This window comes from Oncorhynchus nerka, linkage group LG14 (genome assembly GCF_034236695.1).
Source record: "Oncorhynchus nerka isolate Pitt River linkage group LG14, Oner_Uvic_2.0, whole genome shotgun sequence".
NCBI lineage: Eukaryota > Metazoa > Chordata > Actinopteri > Salmoniformes > Salmonidae > Oncorhynchus > Oncorhynchus nerka.
In genome coordinates, this window is record NC_088409.1 from 82,279,713 (window position 1) to 82,299,242 (window position 19,530).

The 19,530-nt window shown below is 46.7% G+C and overlaps 1 protein-coding gene across 1 annotated transcript in view; it reads right to left on the reverse strand.

The window, feature by feature from the left end:
• LOC115141311 (calsyntenin-2-like) overlaps window positions 1–19,530 on the reverse strand; it is a 584,100-nt gene that overhangs the window by 75,166 nt on the left and 489,404 nt on the right. Inside the window, exons 6-8 of the mRNA XM_065000494.1 lie at window positions 18,747–18,932; window positions 14,861–15,118; window positions 14,476–14,597 (exon numbers count right to left, since the gene is read on the reverse strand). Coding sequence (XP_064856566.1) covers window positions 14,476–14,597; window positions 14,861–15,118; window positions 18,747–18,932 — 566 coding nt within the window. The remainder of the gene's footprint in view (window positions 1–14,475; window positions 14,598–14,860; window positions 15,119–18,746; window positions 18,933–19,530) is intronic.

The window sequence follows — 19,530 nt, forward strand, 5'->3', positions numbered from 1 at the left end:
GCAGGTGGTACTCGTAACGCCTGGGCCCACTGATGTAGGGAGAGGTGGGCCGACAGTAGTAGAGCAGCCAAAAGCACCTGTTGCTGAGGAACAAGTTGTCCGTGTTGAGGGCACGGAGTTGCAACTTGTACCAGAGGGGAATGTTAAGCAGCAGAATAATATTGTTGTAGGAGGTAAGAACGTATCTGGAGAGCCATTGTCTCAGACTGGGGGGGAGATGCCCAGTACGAGTGATGGGGTACAGGAGGGGGATAATGCAGAGCTTGTCTACCAGGTAGCGGAGGAGATGCCTGGTACAAGTAATTGGGTACAGGAGGGGTTTCAGGTGGGGCTAGTCTCCCAGGTAGTGGAGGAGATGCTCCCGAGTGACGCAGTGGTCAGGGTAGCCTAGTGGTTAGAGCGTTGGACTAGTAACCGAAAGGTTGCAAGTTCGAATCCCCGAGCTGACAAGGTACAAATCTGTCGTTCTGCCCCTGAACAGGCAGTTAACCCACTGTTCCTAGGCCGTCATTGAAAATAAGAATTTGTTCTTAACTGACTTGCCTAGTAAAATAAAGGTAAAAAAATGTAAAATCTCAGTGCAAGAGGTATCACCTGGTCTCATAGGCCGGTGCATAATTGGCCCAGCGTCATCCGGGTTTGCCCGGATGAGGGTATGCCGTCATTGTAAATAATAGTTTGTTCTTAACTGATTTGCCTAGTTAAATAAAGGTTAAATAAAACAAATGTAATGAGAAATGGGGTACAGGAGGGGGTTCAGGTGGGGCTAGTCTCCCAGGTAGTGGAGGAGATGCCTGGTACGAGTGATGGGGTGCAAGTGGGGAGTGTTGAGAGGGGTGTGTGGCCTCAGTTGAGGAGGATCAGGAGAAGGATATGGATATCTCTCTTGATATAATAGCAGCTGGTAAGGACTCAATTTATGATCTAGAGGAGGTAAATGGGTTCCTGGATCAGACTTTTGGGAAATCTGTCATATAGGCAGATTTTTAAAATGTTGATAAGTTTGTCAGGTCCGCTGTGATGTTACAGAAGACGGTGGGGTTAGACCGCTGGGGTTAGACCTCTGGGGTTAGACCGCTGGGGGTAGACTGCTGGGGTTAGACCGCTGGGGTTAGACCGCTGGGGTTAGACCACTGGGGTTAGACCGCTGGGGATAGACCGCTGGGGATAGACCGCTGGGGTTAGACCGCTGGGGTTAGACCGCTGGGGTTAGACCAGTTGAGTGAGAAGAAGGGTTTTCACTTGAATAAAAGGTAGTGGGAAACGTGGTCAGGTTCAGAGAACATTTTTAAAATGATGATGATCATGCCTCATAGGGTGTTCTTTTCTCTTTGTCTGGTTTCTCTGTGGTTTCTTCTGCTTTTTCCTTTCTCTTTTCTATATGGAGGTACTAAGGGTAGGTTATTTCAATATTAATTGGGGAAGGGACAGGAATACGAGAGCTTGGGTATTAGAAGTAATACAACAGAAAAGGCTTGATATAGTTTTTCTACAGGAGATGGTACTAATTTTAGTGCTGGGGTGGCAATGTTGTTTTCCTCAGACTTAGGGGTGAGTGTGGTATCTAAACTCAGCAAAAAAAGAAATGCCCCTTTCTCAGGACCATGTCTTTCAAAGACTATTTCTAAAAATCCAAATAACTTCACAGATCTTCATTGTAAAGGATTTAAACACTTTCTCACGGTCGTTAAAACACTAACAGCTTACAGACGGTATGCAATTAAGGTCACAGTTATGAAAACTTAGGACACTAAAGAGGCCTTTCTACTGACTGCTCATCTGCGTGAACGTGCTTTAGGCATGCTGCAAGGAGACATGAGGACTGCAGATGTGGCCAGGTCAATAAATTGCAACGTCTGTACTGTGAGATGCCTAAGACAGGGCTACAGGGAGACAGGACGGACAGCTGATCGTCCTCACAGTGGCAGACCACATGTAACAACACCTGCACAGGATCGGTACATCCGAACATCACACCTGTGGGACGGGTACAGGATGACAATAACAACTGCCCGAGTTATACCAGGAACGCACAATCCCTCCATCAGTTTTCAGATTGTCCGCAGTAGACTGAGAGAGGCTGGACTGAGGGCTTGTAGGCCTGTTGTAAGGCAGGTCCTATGGGTTGCCTATGGGCATGAACCCACTGTCGCTGGACAAGACAGGACTGGCAAAAAGTGCTCTTCACTGATGAGTCGCGGTTTTCTCTCACCAGGGGTAATGGTCGGATTTGCGTTTTTCTTCGAAGGAATGAGTGTTACTGTACTCTGGAGCGGGATCGATTTGGAGGTGGAGGGTCCGTCATAGTCCGAGGGGATTTGTCACAGCATCATCGGACTGAGCGTTTTGTCATCGAAGGCAATCTCAGCACTGTGCTTTACAGGGAAGACATCCTCCTCCCTCAGGTGGTAACCTTCCTGCAGGCTCATCCTGACATGACCCTCCAGCATGACAATACCACCAGCCATACTGCTCGTTCTGTGTGTGATTTCCTGCAAGACAGGAATGTCAGTGTTCCAGCAAAGAGCCTGGATCTCAATCCTATTGAACACATCTGGGACCTGCTGGATCGGAGGATGAGGGCTAGGGCCATTCCCCCCAGAAATATCCGGGAACTTGCAGGTGCCTTGGTGGAAGAGTGGGGTAACATCTCACAGCAAGAACAGGTGCAGTCCATGAGGAGGAGATGCACTGTAGTACTTAATGCAACTGCTGGCCACACCAGATACTGACTGTTACTTTTGATTTTAACCCCCCTTTGTTCAGGGACACATTATTCCATTTCTGTTAGTCACATGTCTGTGGAACTTGTTCAGTTTATGTCTCAGTTGTTGAATCTTATGTTCATACAAATATTTACACATGTTAAGTTTGCTGAAAATAAACGCAGTTGACAGTGAGAGGACATTTTTTTTTTTGCTGAGTTTACAACAGAGATTGTCAAGGGTTGGGTTTTAATGGTCAAGGCGGATGTTACCTTGTTTTTTAAAATGTTTATGCTCCTAATGAGGGTACAGAGCGTATTGCTGTATTTGATCAAATAAAGGAAACCTTAAGACAGTGTGACCAAGAGGTGTGTATGGTTTTAGAGGGGGACTGGAACTGTACTGTGGATTTTACTATTTGCCTATCTGATCTATTAACTGAGTTTGAGCTTTCTGATATGTGGAGAGTAAGGAATGCAAAAGTTAGGCGGTACACATGGTTAAAAGTTAATGAAGGTGGTGTCAGTGCAGCAAGGTTAGACAGGTTGTATGTATCTGATCACTACTGTAGTAGGGTTGGAAGGTTAGACAGGTTGTATGTATCTGATCACTACTGTAGTAGGGTTGGAAGGTTAGACAGGTTATATGTATCTGATCACTACTGTAGTAGGGTTGGAAGGTTAGACAGGTTGTATGTATCTGACACTATGCTAGTAGGGTTGGAAGGTTAGACAGGTTGTATGTATCTGACACTATGCTAGTAGGGTTGGAAGGTTAGACAGGTTGTATGTATCTGATCACTACTGCAGTAGGGTTGGAAGGTTAGACAGGTTGTATGTATCTGATCACTACTGTAGAGGGGTTGGAAGGTTAGACAGGTTGTATGTATCTGACACTACGCTAGTAGGGTTGGAAGGTTAGACAGGTTGTATGTATCTGATCACTACTGTAGTAGGGTTGGAAGGTTAGACAGGTTGTATGTATCTGATCACTACTGTAGTAGGGTTGGAAGGTTAGACAGGTTGTATGTATCTGATCACTACTGTAGTAGGGTTGGAAGGTTAGACAGGTTGTGTGTATCTGACCACTACTGTAGTAGGGTTGGAAGGTTAGACAGGTTGTATGTATCTGATCACTACTGTAGAGGGGTTGGAAGGTTAGACAGGTTGTATGTATCTGAACACTACTGTAGTAGGGTTGAAAGGTTAGACAGGTTGTATGTATCTGATCACTACTGTAGAGGGGTTGGAAGGTTAGACAGGTTGTATGTATCTGATCACTACTTTAGTAGGGTTGGAAGGTGTGACATCACTCCTGTGGGTTTCTCTGAACACCATAATGTGTCTGTTGATATTCACTTGTCCTGTCCACGAAGCTCATCACCTTATTGGTACTTTAATGTTAAATTGTTACTTGATGTCATGTTTTGTGAAAAATTTTGTTTTGTAAAAAATGTAGGGTTACTAAATGGAATTTTGAGTCCTTCAGACAATGGTGGGAGGTTGGGAAGGCCCAAATGCAAGTGTTTTGTCAACAGTATACTGCTCTGTCTCGTATTGAAGTTAAAGAGACTATCAGGGCCCTTGAACAGGACATCAAATCTATTGAATTGATGTTGCTCAGTCAGAATGACCCTGGACTAGACATGAACTTACAGAGACATGAACTGAGGTCGTTTCTACATGAAAGAGTGAAGGGTGCCTTGATTAGGTCTCGCTTTGCTACCCCAAGGATATGATTGCTCCTAGCACTTTTTTTTATATAACCTAGGGCAGTCGACATTACAATGCAAACTGATGGTCTGCCTTCGTCTCCTGATGGGAAGGTGACCACGGATGACAGTGAAATGCACCAACATGCCGTGGACTTCTACTCTGCCCTCTATACGGCGGAGGTTTGTGATTCTCTGTGTACTGAACAGCTGTTACATGGACCTCCTCAATTGGGCCCCGAGCAGAGAGTTGATGTGGACTCTGACATTACTCTCCAGGAGCTGTCTACAGCAGTTATGCAGCTCTCATCAGACCGAGCCCCTGGCATCGATGGTTTACCATCTGAGTTCTATAAGCAGTTTTGGGGGTATTGGGGGGGGTTTATGAAACTGTGTGTGAATCTTTTCATGAGGGTTCTCTTCCTGTATCCTGTCAACGTGCTGTGCTTTCATTGTTGTCAAAAAAGGGGGATTTGGCTCTTCTAAAAAATAGCTGACCTGTTGCATTGCTGTGTGCAGAATATAAAATTGTAAAAATGTCTCTCAAACAGGTTGAAGAATATCTGGGGCTGTTAGTCCACAAGGACCAGTCTTCCTGTGTACCTGACCGTACTATTGATGATGTTTCTAATAATGTTCTAGCCATTTGTAAACTGTCTGATGTGAATGTGGGTTTAATTTATTTGGATCAGGAGAAGGCCTATGACCATGTGGACCACCGGTACTTGTTCGTAACAATGAAGGCCTTTGGGTTTGGGGATGTTTTTTGTCTTGGATGATTTTACTGTATGCTGGGGCCTCATGTAAGGTGAAGGTGGGGGTGGTTAGAGTTTCCCCATCCCCATCTAAAGGGGTATCAGACAGTGATGCCCAAATTCCAGGCTGTTATATTGTCTGGCAATTGAACCAATGCTTTGTTTTTTAAGAGCAAGGCTTACTGGTTTCTCCGTGCCAGGGGTTATGAAGAGTCCCACGATTGCACTGTCTGTGTTTGCAGATGATCATCTGTTTTCAGATTATTTATGACAGGAGGTCAGGTTAACCTCTTGAAGCTAAAGTTTCCAAAACTGTCAAAATATTGTCTGTGAGTATAACAGAACTGATATTGCAGGCGAAACCCTGAGGAAAATCCAATCAGGAAGTGCGTCTTATTTTGAAACCCTTCCCTTCTGTTCCTATGCGTGCCTGTCCTTCATTTAAAGGGATATGAACCAGATTCCCTTTTCCCTGGCTTCCCTAAGGTGTCAACAGTTTCAGGCTTTTATTTTTAAAAATGAGTGTGAAAGATCACATTGCGTAAGTGGATAGGTGGGGGATAGGTGGGGGCTCTCAGAGTTTTTGCGCTACAGAGCAAAGCCGCCATTGTTCCTCCCGCTGTTATTGAAAAACCTGCACACTCGGTTGATATATTATTAAATATATATTTTAAAAACTATAAAAAACGTTTGACATGTTTCTCTTGACATTATGAAGACTATTTGGAATTTCCGTCTGCGTTGTCGTGACCTCTCTTTCCTGTGGATTTCTGAACATAACACTACAAACGAACGTCTGTATTTTGGGTATAAAAATAATCTTTATGGAACAAAAGGAACGTTTGTTGTGTAACTGGGAGTCTCGTGAGTGAAAACATCCAAAGATCATCAAAGGTAAACGGTTAATTTGATTGCTTTTCTGATTTTCGTGACCAAGCTTCCTGATGCTAAGTTTATATAATGCTATGCTAGGCTATCGATAAACTTACACAAACGCTTGGATTGCTTTCGCTGTAAAGCACAATTTCAAAATCTGAGATGACAGGTGGATTAACAAAAGGCTAAGCTGTGTTTTGCAATATTGCACTTGTGATTTCATGAATATGAATATTTTCTTGTAATATTATTTGACTGTTGCGCTATGCTATTCAGCGGTTGCCGACGAAAATGATCCCGCGACAGGGATGGGTAGCGTCAAGAAGTTATGGTTCTCTCAAACACTCTAAAGGTATATTAGGGGACCTCCTCAGCAAGAGTCAATTGGGGAAAGAGTGAATTGCTGTGGGCAGGTCAGCTTCAGACGGGGTCTGCTCCACGGCTACCAGGGGGATTCAGTGGGACAGAGAAGGGATGAAGACTTTGGGGGGTTTTCTAGGCTCCGATGTCTTTCAGAAAAGGAACTGGGAGGGTGTAGTGGAGAAAGTGTGTGCCAGACTGTCAAGATGGAAATGGTTGCTACCCCAGCTGTCTTATAGAGGAAGGGTGCTGGTAAACAATAATCTAGCTGCCTCTACCCTGTGGCACAGACTAATGATTTTACAGCATTACAAGAGCTTCAGTGGACCCTTGTCAATTTATTTTGGTCTGGACAACACTGGATTAAAGCTGCAGCCCTGTACCTGTCACTGCACGAGGGTGGGCAAGGCCTGGTGGACAAGGTCTGGTGGACAAGGTTTGTTGGACATTTCTTCAAGGATCATGGCTTTCTGGCTTCAAGCAGCCTAGAGACTGTTGTACTGTGACGGTTCTAGCTGGGTCCACACAGCCTGTACATTGATGAGGAGAGCGGGCTATTTGGCTTTAGACAAGCACCTTTTCCTCTTAAAGCTGGAGGGGGGTATTTGTCTGGCTTGACTCCATTTTATGAGTCTTTTATGCAGGCTTGGAGAGTTTTTATCAAGTCCAATCAGGCCGGCTTTTTGAAGAGCCTCTGTTTTACAACACTGCCATCCAGTCCCGTGTTGTGGGTTCAGCCAGCCTACATTCATGCCTGTTAGGTGTGGGGTGTACTAAGCTGGGTCATCTGATGTGGAGCAGGAGCAGATTGTTGGAGGAGCAGGGAGAAAGAGCGGGGATCTGATCATCTCGCCTACTGAGGAAGGTCGTAGCTGAGGTCTGTAATAACTTGCCAGTAATTCATCTGCAGTATGTGACTGATACTTCCAATTCTGATTGGTGGACAGAGGGTCTGGATTATGTGTTCCCTGTGCTGAATGTTAGTGCTGCGGCGGGGGCATTGGAGGAGGACGTGGGGATGCTGTTTTTCTTCAATACCCCGGAGCTGGGGGAGTTAAAGGCAGTGGGAAAGAAGGCCATGTACAACATCTGCGTAAAAGTGTCCCGTGCGTCTTCCCTGGAAGGGCTAAAACCGACGAGGTGTTTCGTCCAGGTTTCCCCCCAAAAGGCTGTTGGCAGTCTTTACACAAACTGCCTATTGATAAGAGGACAGCTGCCCTTCAATGGAGGATAATACATGGAGCCATAGCCACCAATATGCATCTGCTACATCTGGATCCTACTGTTGGGGAGGGGTGTCCATTCTGCATCTGGTACATCTGGATCCTACTGTTGGGGAGGGGTGTCCATTCTGCATCTGGTACATCTGGATCCTACTGTTGGGGAGGGGTGTCCATTCTGCATCTGGTACATCTGGATCCTACTGTTGGGGAAGGGTGTCCATTCTGCATCTGGTACATCTGGATCCTACTGTTGGGGAGGGGTGTCCATTCTGTGCTGAGTCTGAAACTCTGGCACATCTGTTCTTACAGTGTCCCAGGCTGGTCAGAATGATTGACCTGATCACTAGCTGGTTCTCAGCTCTGGGAGAGGTATTCTCTTCCCAACAGTTTATATTTGGGCTAAAGTACAGGTTTAGTCGAAGGGATACAGTTATTTTGCTACATTTTGTGTCAGGGCAGCTAAATTAGCAATATGGAAAACACGAAAGAACAGTATTCGGGGATAGGGGTCTTTAGATGTGGATGGGAATGAGGCAGTAGGGATGACCAGGATGTTCTGTTGGTATGTGCGTGAATTGGACCATTCTCCTGTCCTACTAAGCATTCAAAATGTTACGAGTACTTTTGGGTGCCAAGGAAAATGTATGGAGTAAGAAAATATAAATAGTAAAGTAAAGTACAGATACACCAAAACATGTATTAAATAGTACTTCCAAGTATTTTTACTTCAGAACTTTTGTCACGCCCTGACCTTAGAGATCCTTATTATTCTCCATGTTTGGTTAGGTCAGGGTGTGACTCGGGTGGGAAATTCTATATTTTCTATTTCTTTGTTTTTGGCCGAGTGTGGTTCCCAATCAGAGGCAGCTGTCTATCGTTGTCTCTAATTGGGTATCATACTGTTTTCCACCTGAGTTTGTGGGATCTTGTTTTCTGTTTAGTTTCTTAGCCTTACAGAACTGTGCGCTTTCATTTTTTTGTCTTTGTTATTTTGTGTTGGTAAAAAGACGGTGTACGCCTACCACGTGTCACATTCTGACCATAGTTATTGTGTGTTGTCCTTGTTTTAGTGTTGGTCAGGATGTGAGCTAGGTGGGCATTCTATGTTGTGTGTCTAGTTTGTCTATTTCTATGTTTGGGCTGATACGGTTCTCAATCAGAGACAGGTGTTAGTCATTGTCTCTGATTGGAAACCATATTTAGGTAGCCTGTTTTGTGTTGGGATTTGTGGGTGGTTGTTTCCTGTCTTTGTGTTTTCTGCACCAGATAGGACTGTTTCGGTTTTGCCACGTTTATGGTTTTGTATTTTGTTCATGTTTAGTTTCTCTAATTAAAGAACCATGAACTCTAACCACGCTGCATTTTGGTCCTCCTCTCCTTCCCAGGAAGAAAGCCGTTACAGAACCACCCAACCACAACAGGACCAAGCAGCGTGGTGACAGGCAGGAGCAGCGCAAGGAGGAATGGACAGAGAGAGATGGAGAGTGGGGGGGACAGAGAGATATGGAGTGGAGGGGGACAGAGAGATGGAGTGGAGGGGGACAGAGGAGATGGAGTGGAGTGGAGGGGGACAGAGAGAGATGGAGAGGAGGGGGACAGAGAGATATGGAGTGGAGGGGGACAGAGAGAGATGGAGTGGAGGGGGACAGAGAGAGATGGAGTGGAGGGGGACAGAGAGAGATGGAGTGGAGGGGGACAGAGAGAGATGGAGAGGAGGGGGACAGAGAGAGATGGAGAGGAGGGGGACAGAGAGAGATGGGAGAGGAGGGGGACAGAGAGATATGGAGTGGAGGGGGACAGAGAGAGATGGAGAGGAGGGGGACAGAGAGAGATGGAGTGGAGTGGGTACAGAGAGAGATGGAGTGGAGGGGGACAGAGAGAGATGCAGAGGAGTGGAGGGGGACAGAGAGAGATGGAGAGGAGTGGAGGGGGCAGAGAGAGATGGAGTGGAGGGGGACAGAGAGAGATGGAGTGGAGGGGGACAGAGAGAGATGCAGAGGAGTGGAGGGGGACAGAGAGAGATGGAGTGGAGTGGAGGGGGACAGAGAGAGATGGAGAGGAGTGGAGGGGGCAGAGAGAGATGGAGAGGAGTGGTGGGGGGACAGATGGAGTGGAGGGGGACAGAGAGAGATGGAGTGGAGGGGGACAGAGATGGAGATGGAGATGGAGGGGGACAGAGAGAGATGGAGTGGTGGGGGACAGAGAGATGGAGTGGTGTGGGGACAGAGAGAGATGGAGAGAAGTGGGCGGGGCAGGGAGAGATGGAGGAGTGGAGGGGGACAGAGAGAGATGGAGTGGAGGGGGCAGAGAGAGATGGAGAGGAGTGGTGGGGGACAGAGAGAGATGGAGTGGAGGGGGACAGAGAGAGATGGAGAGGAGTGGAGGGGGACAGAGAGAGATAGAGATGAGTGGAGGGGGCAGAGAGAGATGGAGAGGAGTGGTGGGGGGACAGAGAGATGGAGTGGTGGGTGGACAGAGATGGAGTGGAGGGGGACAGAGAGATGGGGTGGAGGGGACAGAGAGATGGGGTGGAGGGGGACAGAGAGATGGAGAGGAGTGGGGGACAGAGAGATGGAGAGGAGTGGGGGGACAGAGAGAGATGGAGTGGGTGGGGCAGGGAGAGATGTGGAGGTGGGGCAGGGAGAGATGGAGAGGAGTGGAGGGGGACAGAGAGAGTTGGAGAGGAGTGGGGGGCAGAGAGAGATGGAGAGGAGTGGGTGGAGCAGGGAGAGATCCTCTGTCAGAACAGGGGCTTGAGAGGGAGAGGGAGAGAGGAGAGAGAGGATTGTAGAAGAGGCCCTTCAAAGACTAAAACACACATGGAGTGTTTGTGTGTCTCTGTGTGTTCTGATGGAGTGGAGGGGGACAGAGAGAGATGGAGCGGAGGGGGAAAGAGAGAGATGGCGTGGAGGGGGACAGAGAGAGATGGAGTGGAGGGGGACAGAGAGAGATGGAGTGGAGGGGGACAGAGAGGGGGAGATGGAGATGGAGTGGGGGGACAGAGAGAGATGGAGTGGAGGGGGACAGAGAGAGATGGAGTGGAGGGGGGACAGAGAGAGATGGAGAGGAGTGGAGGGGGACAGAGAGAGATGGAGTGGAGTGGAGGGGGACAGAGAGAGATGGAGTGGAGTGGAGGGGGACAGAGATGAGATGGAGGGGAGAGGAGTGGAGGGGGCAGAGAGTGATGGAGGGGGAGGAGATGCAGAGGAGTGGGGACAGAGAGAGATGGAGTGGAGGGGGCAGAGAGAGATGGAGAAGAGTGGTGGGGGGGACAGAGAGATGGAGTGGAGGGGGACAGAGAGAGATGGAGTGGAGGGGGGGCAGAGAGAGGAGTGGAGGGGATGGAGATGGGAGTGGTGGGGGGACAGAGAGATGGAGTGGTGGGGGACAGAGAGAGATGGAGAGAAGTGGGGGGGCAGGAGAGATGGAGGAGTGGAGGGGGGACAGAGAGAGATGGAGAGAGATGGAGTGGGGGGGCAGGGAGAGAGAGATGGAGAGAGAGATGGTGGTGGGGGACAGAGAGAGATGGAGAGGAGTGGTGGGGGGGACAGAGAGATGGAGAGTGGTGGGTGGACAGAGAGATGGAGTGGAGGGGGACAGAGAGATGGGGTGGAGGGGGACAGAGAGATGGAGAGGAGTGGGGGGGACAGAGAGAGATGGAGAGAAGTGGGCGGGGCAGGGGAGAGATGGAGAGGAGTGGAGGGGGGACAGAGAGAGATGGAGTGGGTGGGGCAGGGAGAGATGTGGAGGTGGGGCAGGGAGAGATGGAGAGGAGTGGAGGGGGGACAGAGAGAGTTGGAGAGGAGTGGGGGGGCAGAGAGAGATGGAGAGGAGTGGGTGGAGCAGGGAGAGATCCTCTGTCAGAACAGGGGCTTGAGAGGGAGAGGGAGAGAGGAGAGAGAGGATTGTAGAAGAGGCCCTTCAAAGACTAAAACACACATGAAGGAGTGTTTGTGTGTCTCTGTGTGTTCTGTATGTCTGTGTGTATCTCTCTCTGTGTGTGTTCTGTGTGTGTGTGTTCTGTGTGGCCAGTTGACATTAAATAAACGTTTAAAAACCTCCCTCTAGACATTGTCCGGGCAATACAGTGTTTTGTGTGTTTACACAAGGGAAATGTCCCCCAAAGTCACCCAGACATAGAGAGAATGAAAACTAGAGGAGGGAATTGTCTATAGGCCTAAAGCTTGCTGTCATTTACAAGGATGATTTGACAGTGATTAAAAAACACCCCACATCAGCAAATCAGGAACCACAGATCGTCCACATCTAAATGGTGCCCCGAAGACATTCATTTTACTGAATCAACATCACATTTAAGAAAGATTGGCTCGACAGAAAATCGGTGAGAGAGAAATGGAACTCACAAATATACTTATATTTCTGTCTCAAACACTCCCCCCTATGGTCTCTCTATCCCATCTCTTTCTCTCCTCTCTCACTCTCTCTCTCTATATATCTCTCTCTCCATCCTTGAGGCCTGCGGGCCTAATGATGTTTCGAGACATAGAAGCTCTGTTAATATTTAAAAAAAATATATATATATTTCACCTTTATTTAACCAGGTAGGCTAGTTGAGAACAAGTTCTCATTTGCAACTGCGACCTGGCCAAGATAAAGCATAGCAGTGTGAACAGACAACACAGAGTTACACATGGAGTAAACAATTAACAAGTCAATAACACAGTAGAAAAAAAGGGGGAGTCTATATACAATGTGTGCAAAAGGCATGAGGAGGTAGGCGAATAATTACAATTTTGCAGATTAACACTGGCGTGATAAATGATCAGATGGTCATGTGCAGGTAGAGATATTGGTGTGCAAAAGAGCAGAAAAGTAAATAAATAAAAACAGTATGGGGATGAGGTAGGTGAAAATGGGTGGGCTATTTACCAATAGACTATGTACAGCTGCAGCGATCGGTTAGCTGCTCAGATAGCTGATGTTTGAAGTTGGTGAGGGAGATAAAAGTCTCCAACTTCAGCAATTTTTGCAATTCGTTCCAGTCACAGGCATATGCTGTTGTGTTAATTACAATGTCACTCTGCTTCTTCCTGACAGCACGACTGGGTCCCGACAGCATATACTGGTCAAGAGAGGTCGTGTGTGTGTTTGTGTATGTCAGGAAGTCAGGAACAACTAGTGTTAACAGGTAGTGTTATCAGGTATTGTTATCAGGTAGTGGTAACAGGTAGTGTTATCAGGTAGTGTTATCAGGAAGTGTTAACAGGTAGTGTTATCAGGTAGTGTTATCAGGTAGTGGTATCGGGTAGTCTTAACGGGTAGTGTTATCAGGTAGTGTTATCAGGTAGTGTTAACGGGTAGTGTTATCAGGTAGTGTTAACGGATAGTGTTATCAGTAGTGTTATCAGGTAGTGTTAACGGGTAGTGTTATCAGGTAGTGGTATCAGGTAGTGTTAACGGGTAGTGTTATCAGGTAGTGTTAACAGGTAGTGTTATCAGGTAGTGTTAACAGGTAGTGTTATCAGGTATTGTTATCAGGTAGTGGTATCAGGTAGTGGTATCAGGTAGTGGTATCGGGTAGTGTTAACGGGTAGTGTTAACAGGTAGTGTTATCAGGTAGTGTTAACAGGTAGTGGTATCGGGTAGTGTTAACAGGTAGTGTTATCAGGTAGTGTTATCGGGTAGTGTTATCGAGTAGTGCTAACAGGTAGTGGGGGGGCAAATTGACAGCAAGAAGCCCGCAAGAAGTTTGATTCGTTTTTAGCCTAATAACATTTAATTCAGTAGGGAAAGTATGGTTTATCTACCCTCCAATCCCAGAATGTGTAATCTTGCCTTTAAAAACTCTTGCCACAGTCAGATTTGGGGTCAATTCCATTTAAATTCCAGTCAATTCAAGACTTACATGGAAATTCCAATTCCAATTCTCTTCAATGTTTTTCAGAATTGACTGGAATTCAAATGGAATTGGCCCCAACCCTTGCCCCAGTTCTAACCAAGCTGGCTAATTTAGACAGAACTGGGCACAAAGGAGCAAGAAATAGACAAAGGAAGAGTAACTAGATGACTCCAGTTGAGAGAGATGTGGAGAGACAGGCTGCCATGTCTTGTCTAACAGTGTTGTGTTCCGGAATGTTACAGAACTTCTTCAGACAGTGACTCACAAGAGGTCAACCCCAGTCACAAGGTCACGCTCTGACCCCCTTTCCTTCCTCCAATCACAGCCAGTGATCTGTCCTCAAATTACCCAGCAGCCCCCGCACTCTGCCTCTCACCGACCCCGCCTCAGCTGCACGTCTCTTTTGTGCAAACAGAGAGCTGCGTTCAGGGTCTGGAGACTGACAGTTAGGGTGACCTGGCCGACCTTGAGACAGACTCACCTCCTCAGGCGAGAGGGAGCTGCTGCTGTCACACACCCACACACTGTACATGGACACACACGTCAGCCCGCTAGGCTTGGCCAAGAGTCAGTGTATCTCCAGACAAACATATCCTCACTGCCATCTCCTGTTCATCCCCAGAGGAAACGCACGCACCACACACACACACACACACACACACACACACACACACACACACACACACACACACACACACACACACACACACACACACACACACACACACCGGTGAAGGAAATCTTTTCAATATATAGATGGTCTTCATATGTCTAGGTCTAAAACGGTTTCAACTGCTCTGTGCATCAATGCTTTTAGAGAGGTTCTGGGATGAAGGACTTTAGGTGTTGTGGTCAGTTCAGGCCATCTCAACATCACATCATGTTTCATAGACAGCACGATCGTAAGGACAAGTTGTCCCTCTTTAGTGGTACATTCCATTACAAATGATTATCACGGATGGACACAGCCTACTGTGTAACCTACCTGATCCAGTTTCCAGTGGAACTCTGCAGGTCTGAAGGTGTCCACCTGGATGAAGTCTCTCCGGAGCAGGAAGACCAGACGACAGTTATGGACGTAAAGGGAGTAGTGGTGCCTGTTCATCTCTGGAGAGATGAAAGAGAAGAGCACGTCAAGGTAACACAGCTTCCCTAAAATTACCACAATCTTTGACTTAAGACACCTTCTCTTAAGTGAAGATAAACCCATTCATGTCAGTAGACCACACCCCTTATTGATAGGTCACACCTACCACCATTAGAACACATCCATTCAATGTTTCCACCCCTCTCCACACAGCCCTTCCCAGTCTACTTCTCTCCCAGCCACACCTCTCTCTTCCCTCCCAACTTCCTTCCCCTCTTCTAACCTGTCTTATCAGAGTTGCAGAGCAGGGTCTCTTTCTCCGCCCTCAGTCCAGGATTGGGTCCATGCTTCATCCACGTGGCGACGGTGAACTGATCAGTCAGGTTCTGTGGTACCACCTGGTCCGGAATCTTCGCCGCTTGCCGCCCGTCAAACCGGAAGATGAGGTCGCTGTCCCGCTCACTGTCCGTCACCAGGGACGCCGTCCAATTGGTGGAGGCGCTGGGGGCGGGGAGAAGGTCTGTGCTGCCCGACGAGGCCCCTGGGTAATTGTTGCCATGGGAACAGATAGGGAAGCCCAACAGCAAAGAAATAGAAATCAACACAGATATACAGAAGGTTCAGACTGACCTTGGCTATGATCACTTATGAACAAGCCAAACGCCCAGGCTTAATGTATAAATCGATGTTCAGAGATTGATAGTGGATGTGAGTATTGATTTGTGACAAATGAAACAGACTTTCAGAGGTAGGAGTGGATGAAAGACATCATAAGAAATGGCCATGCCATGCCTACAGTACATACTGCTTTATCTATCACCGTGGACACTAAGAAACCTACAGAACACCATAGTAAAGCAAAGAAAGAAGGGATGGCTGGAATTAATTTCATGTTCTGTGTTTATATCGAGTCAAAATTCCCCACACAGCCAATCAGACAAGCTATTACAAAGAAGGAGAGACTGTTTTTTGATCCTTTCACAGGAAAATAAAAACCGATCAGTCAAAACTCCTGTTAAATCAATTTATCCTCTTTCCCTTTCTCCCCCTCTCTCATCCTCCCTCTCTCTCTCTCTCTCTCTCTCTCTGTGTATGTGTTTTCTAAGCTCACTCCATCATTCTCAACATCTTTTTTTCCTGAAAGATTCTTGTTTTGTTAATGTCTTCTTGATAAACATAATTCTCGCCTTGTCACAGTGCTCCTCTGCAGCATTAACATGTCCCCACTAAGATACAGCTCTATTGACTTGTGTGCCCTCCCATTATAATAGTGAAGGTCTTAAGTAATGCCTTGTTACACAGGCATAGCACATTAATAAATGGTTTATAACAGCTATGACAGTGATGGTGGTACCTCCAAAACACAGCAAGGCTCCAAATAAACCACGTTGATACAATATGATCCATCGCTCTGCTATATCTCTCCATCCAGACAGACAATTGAAACATGCATCTGTTCATTTTATGCTAATAACAGGACATTAGAGTATTAATTCATGTTTTTTTCCCTTGCCTGTCTTTAAAGTCTGTTTCTCCCCGACTGCTGTTCATGGCTGTGTAGAGGTTTTGACTTGCAGTGATTAGATTCTGGGAGTAAATAGATGCGCGGTGCCCTGCCACCGCCGCCGCCACCGCCACCACCATCGCCACCACCACGGCCACCGCCACTACCGTCACCACCACCACCGCCGCCGCCACCACCACGGCCACCACCGCCACCACCACGGCCACCACCGTCACCACCACCACCACCGCCGCCGCCACCACCACGGCCACCGCCGCCACCACCACGGCCACCGCCGCCACCACCATTGCCGCCGTCACCACCATCGCCACCACCATCGCCACCGCCGCCACCGCCATCGCCGCCACCACCATCGCCACCGCCCACAATTCTGTTTGCAGATGTCTTTGTACATTATCTCAAATTGATTGTGCTTTAAAAAAGCAATTACAATTTATTCTACTTGGTATCAGATAATGATTATGGGAGGCTTTGAAAAGGCTCTTTAGCGGTAAACCATTCATACAGAGGGAACTGGGAGGGAGAGGGTGAGGGAGGGAGTTGATCATTCAGATAAGGGTCTGACGATGACTCCCTCCACCCCCCACCACCACCATACCTCGCTGTGTGCAGAATGAAAGCTTTAGCGGCTCCGTTAGAGCTGATGTTTCTCTGTCATGTTCTCAGCACAAACACGGAGGTGTAGACAGGCTCTTCACTGAGGAGACAGCTAGCTCAAGCTAATACTTTTGCTCTGTCACGTCATTAACAGCAGCAGAGCTTCATTTAACACAGCTTTACCAACAGACAAGAGAAAGAAGACCTGGTCTGGGGAGTTTAACTGGTGGTTTTATTTAAGTTCTCTACAGTCTGATGATTTTTGGGAGTGGCTCTGTTCTGTTATGCAACGAATATCTACTTGTAAATAAAGTGAAATGCTTCGACTAACTTATGGCCATTTATAGAGAAATACACTATACAGAAGTATGTGGACACCGCTTCAAATTAGTGGATTTGGCTATTTCAGCCAAACTCGTTGATGACAGGTGTATAAAATCACCCACACAGCCATGTAATCCCCATAGACCAAACATTGGCAATAAAGTGGCCTTACTGAAGAGCTCAAGGACTTTCAATGTGGCACCATCATAGGATGCCACCTTTCCAACAAGTCAGTTCGTCAAATTTCTGCCCTGCTAGAGCTGCCCCGGTCAACTGTAAGTGCTGTTATAGTGAAGTGGAAAGAGGAGCAGCAACAGCTCAGCCGCGACGTAAAAATCATCTGTGCTCGGTTTCAACATTCACTACGAGCTCCAAACTGCCTCTGGAAGCTACGTCAGCACAAGAACATTTCGACGGGAGCTTCATGAAATGGGTTTCCATCAGTGTTGTAAAGTACTTGAATAAAAATACTTTAAAGTACAACTTAAGTAATTTTTTGGGGTATCTGTACTTTACTATTTATATATTTTTTTAACTTTTACTTCTACTTCACTACATTCCTAAAGAAAATAATATACTTTGTTTGTAAATGATGCTGAGTGTTCTGGCTTTTCTTACGTCCGTTGTTGGAATGAGACCAAGGTGCGCGTGGTAAGCGTACATCTTTCTTTACTTTGATGAGAGAAAAAAAAGGTGGAAAACAGGCTGCCTAAGTATGATCCCCAATCAGAGACAACGATAGACAGCTGCCTCTGATTGGGAACCACACTCGGCCAACAAAGAAACAGACAAACTAGAATGCCCACCCAAGTCACACCCCGACCTAACCAAACATAGAAATAATAAGGCTCTCTAAGGTCAGGGTGTGACAAAATAAAAAAATAAAAATAATAAAATGATGCTGTCTGGTTTGCTTAAAATATAAGGATTGTTTTACTATTTATACTTTTACTTTTGATACTTAAGTATATCTTAAAAATATCTTAAGTATATTTAAAATCAAATACTTTTTTTTACTCAAGTAGAATTTTACTGGGTGACTTTCAACTTTGACTTAGTTTTACTCAAGTACAGCGATACAGTACTTTTTCCACCAATGGTTTCCATGGTTTCCAGCAGCCACACACAAGCTTAATATCACCATGCACTATGTTGGAGTGGTGTAAAGGTCGCCGCCATGGACACTGGAGCAGTGGAAACGCGTTCTCTAGAGTGACGAGTCACACTTTACCAGGAGAATGCTACCTGCCCCAATGCACAGTGCCAACTGTAAAGTCTGGTGGAGGAGGAATAATGGTCTGGGGCTGTTTTTCATGGTCTGGGCTAGGCCCCTTAGTTCCAGTGAAGGGAAATCTTAACGGCACAGCATACAATGACATTCTAGACGATTCTGTGCTTCCAACATTGTGGAAACAGTTTGGAGAAGGCCCTTTCCTGTTTCAGCATGACAATGCCCCTGTGCACAAAGCGAGGTCCAGACAGAAATGGTTTGTCGAGATCGGTGTGGAAGAACTTGTCTGGCCTGCACAGAGCCCTGACCTCAACACCATCGAACACCTTTGGGATGAATTGAAATGCCGACTCCCAGATGAGTGAAGGCTGTTATAGCAGCAAAGGAGGGACCAACTACATATTAATCCCATGTTTTTAGAAGGAGATCTTCAACGAGCAGGTGTCCACATACTTTTGGTTATGGAGTGTATGTATCCCATGAGGTACGTACCACAGAGTTTCTGCAGGGACTTCTCCGAGTAGGTCTCTCGGTCACAACCCTTCCCAATATGGCTGGTCTGTAGCTCTACTGTGGTCCTCACTGAGGAGAGAAGCCCTCCACACGTCTCCAGATTCATCTTGGGAAACAGCTGTTTGCTGCCTGTGCCTGGCTCATAGTCCACTCTTTTGTCCCAGCCTAGGAAAGATACAAGACACAATTGTTAGGAATGGGGGAGTGTGTGTGTGTGTGAGAGAGAATGAGAGAGAGAGAATGAGAGCAATCTTGGGGCGTTAAAATGTGGTCCTTTGAGCAGAACAACAGGTGACAACAGGCATTGTCTGATCTATTCTTGTTTCAGATTATGTTAACTTCTACTCGTTTCTCCAGATTTCCGTGTGATTTTCACAATGCATGTTCTTGTGTCCATTCCTGCCTTGTAGGTCCCCCATAAAAATGTGACAGCCCATTTCAGAGTTTTATGCAGTCAATAAAATGTCTAATAATGTGAGTCAATGGCGCTATCCACTGTACATTTCTGGGCTCACTAAATCACTATGACATGAATAAAATGTAGAGAGTGTTCAACCAGACCATTTCTCTCACAGTTCAGTGTGTGTGTGTGTCTTCTAATCACCTTGGTTACTACATGCTCTTGTGTGTACAGTATGGTGTGGGTGTGTGTGTCTTCTAATCACCTTGGTTACTACATGCTCTTGTGTGTACAGTATGGTGTGTGTGTATTTGTGTGTTTTTCAGTTTGGGTATTTTGAGATGCACTGCATTTCTATGTGTG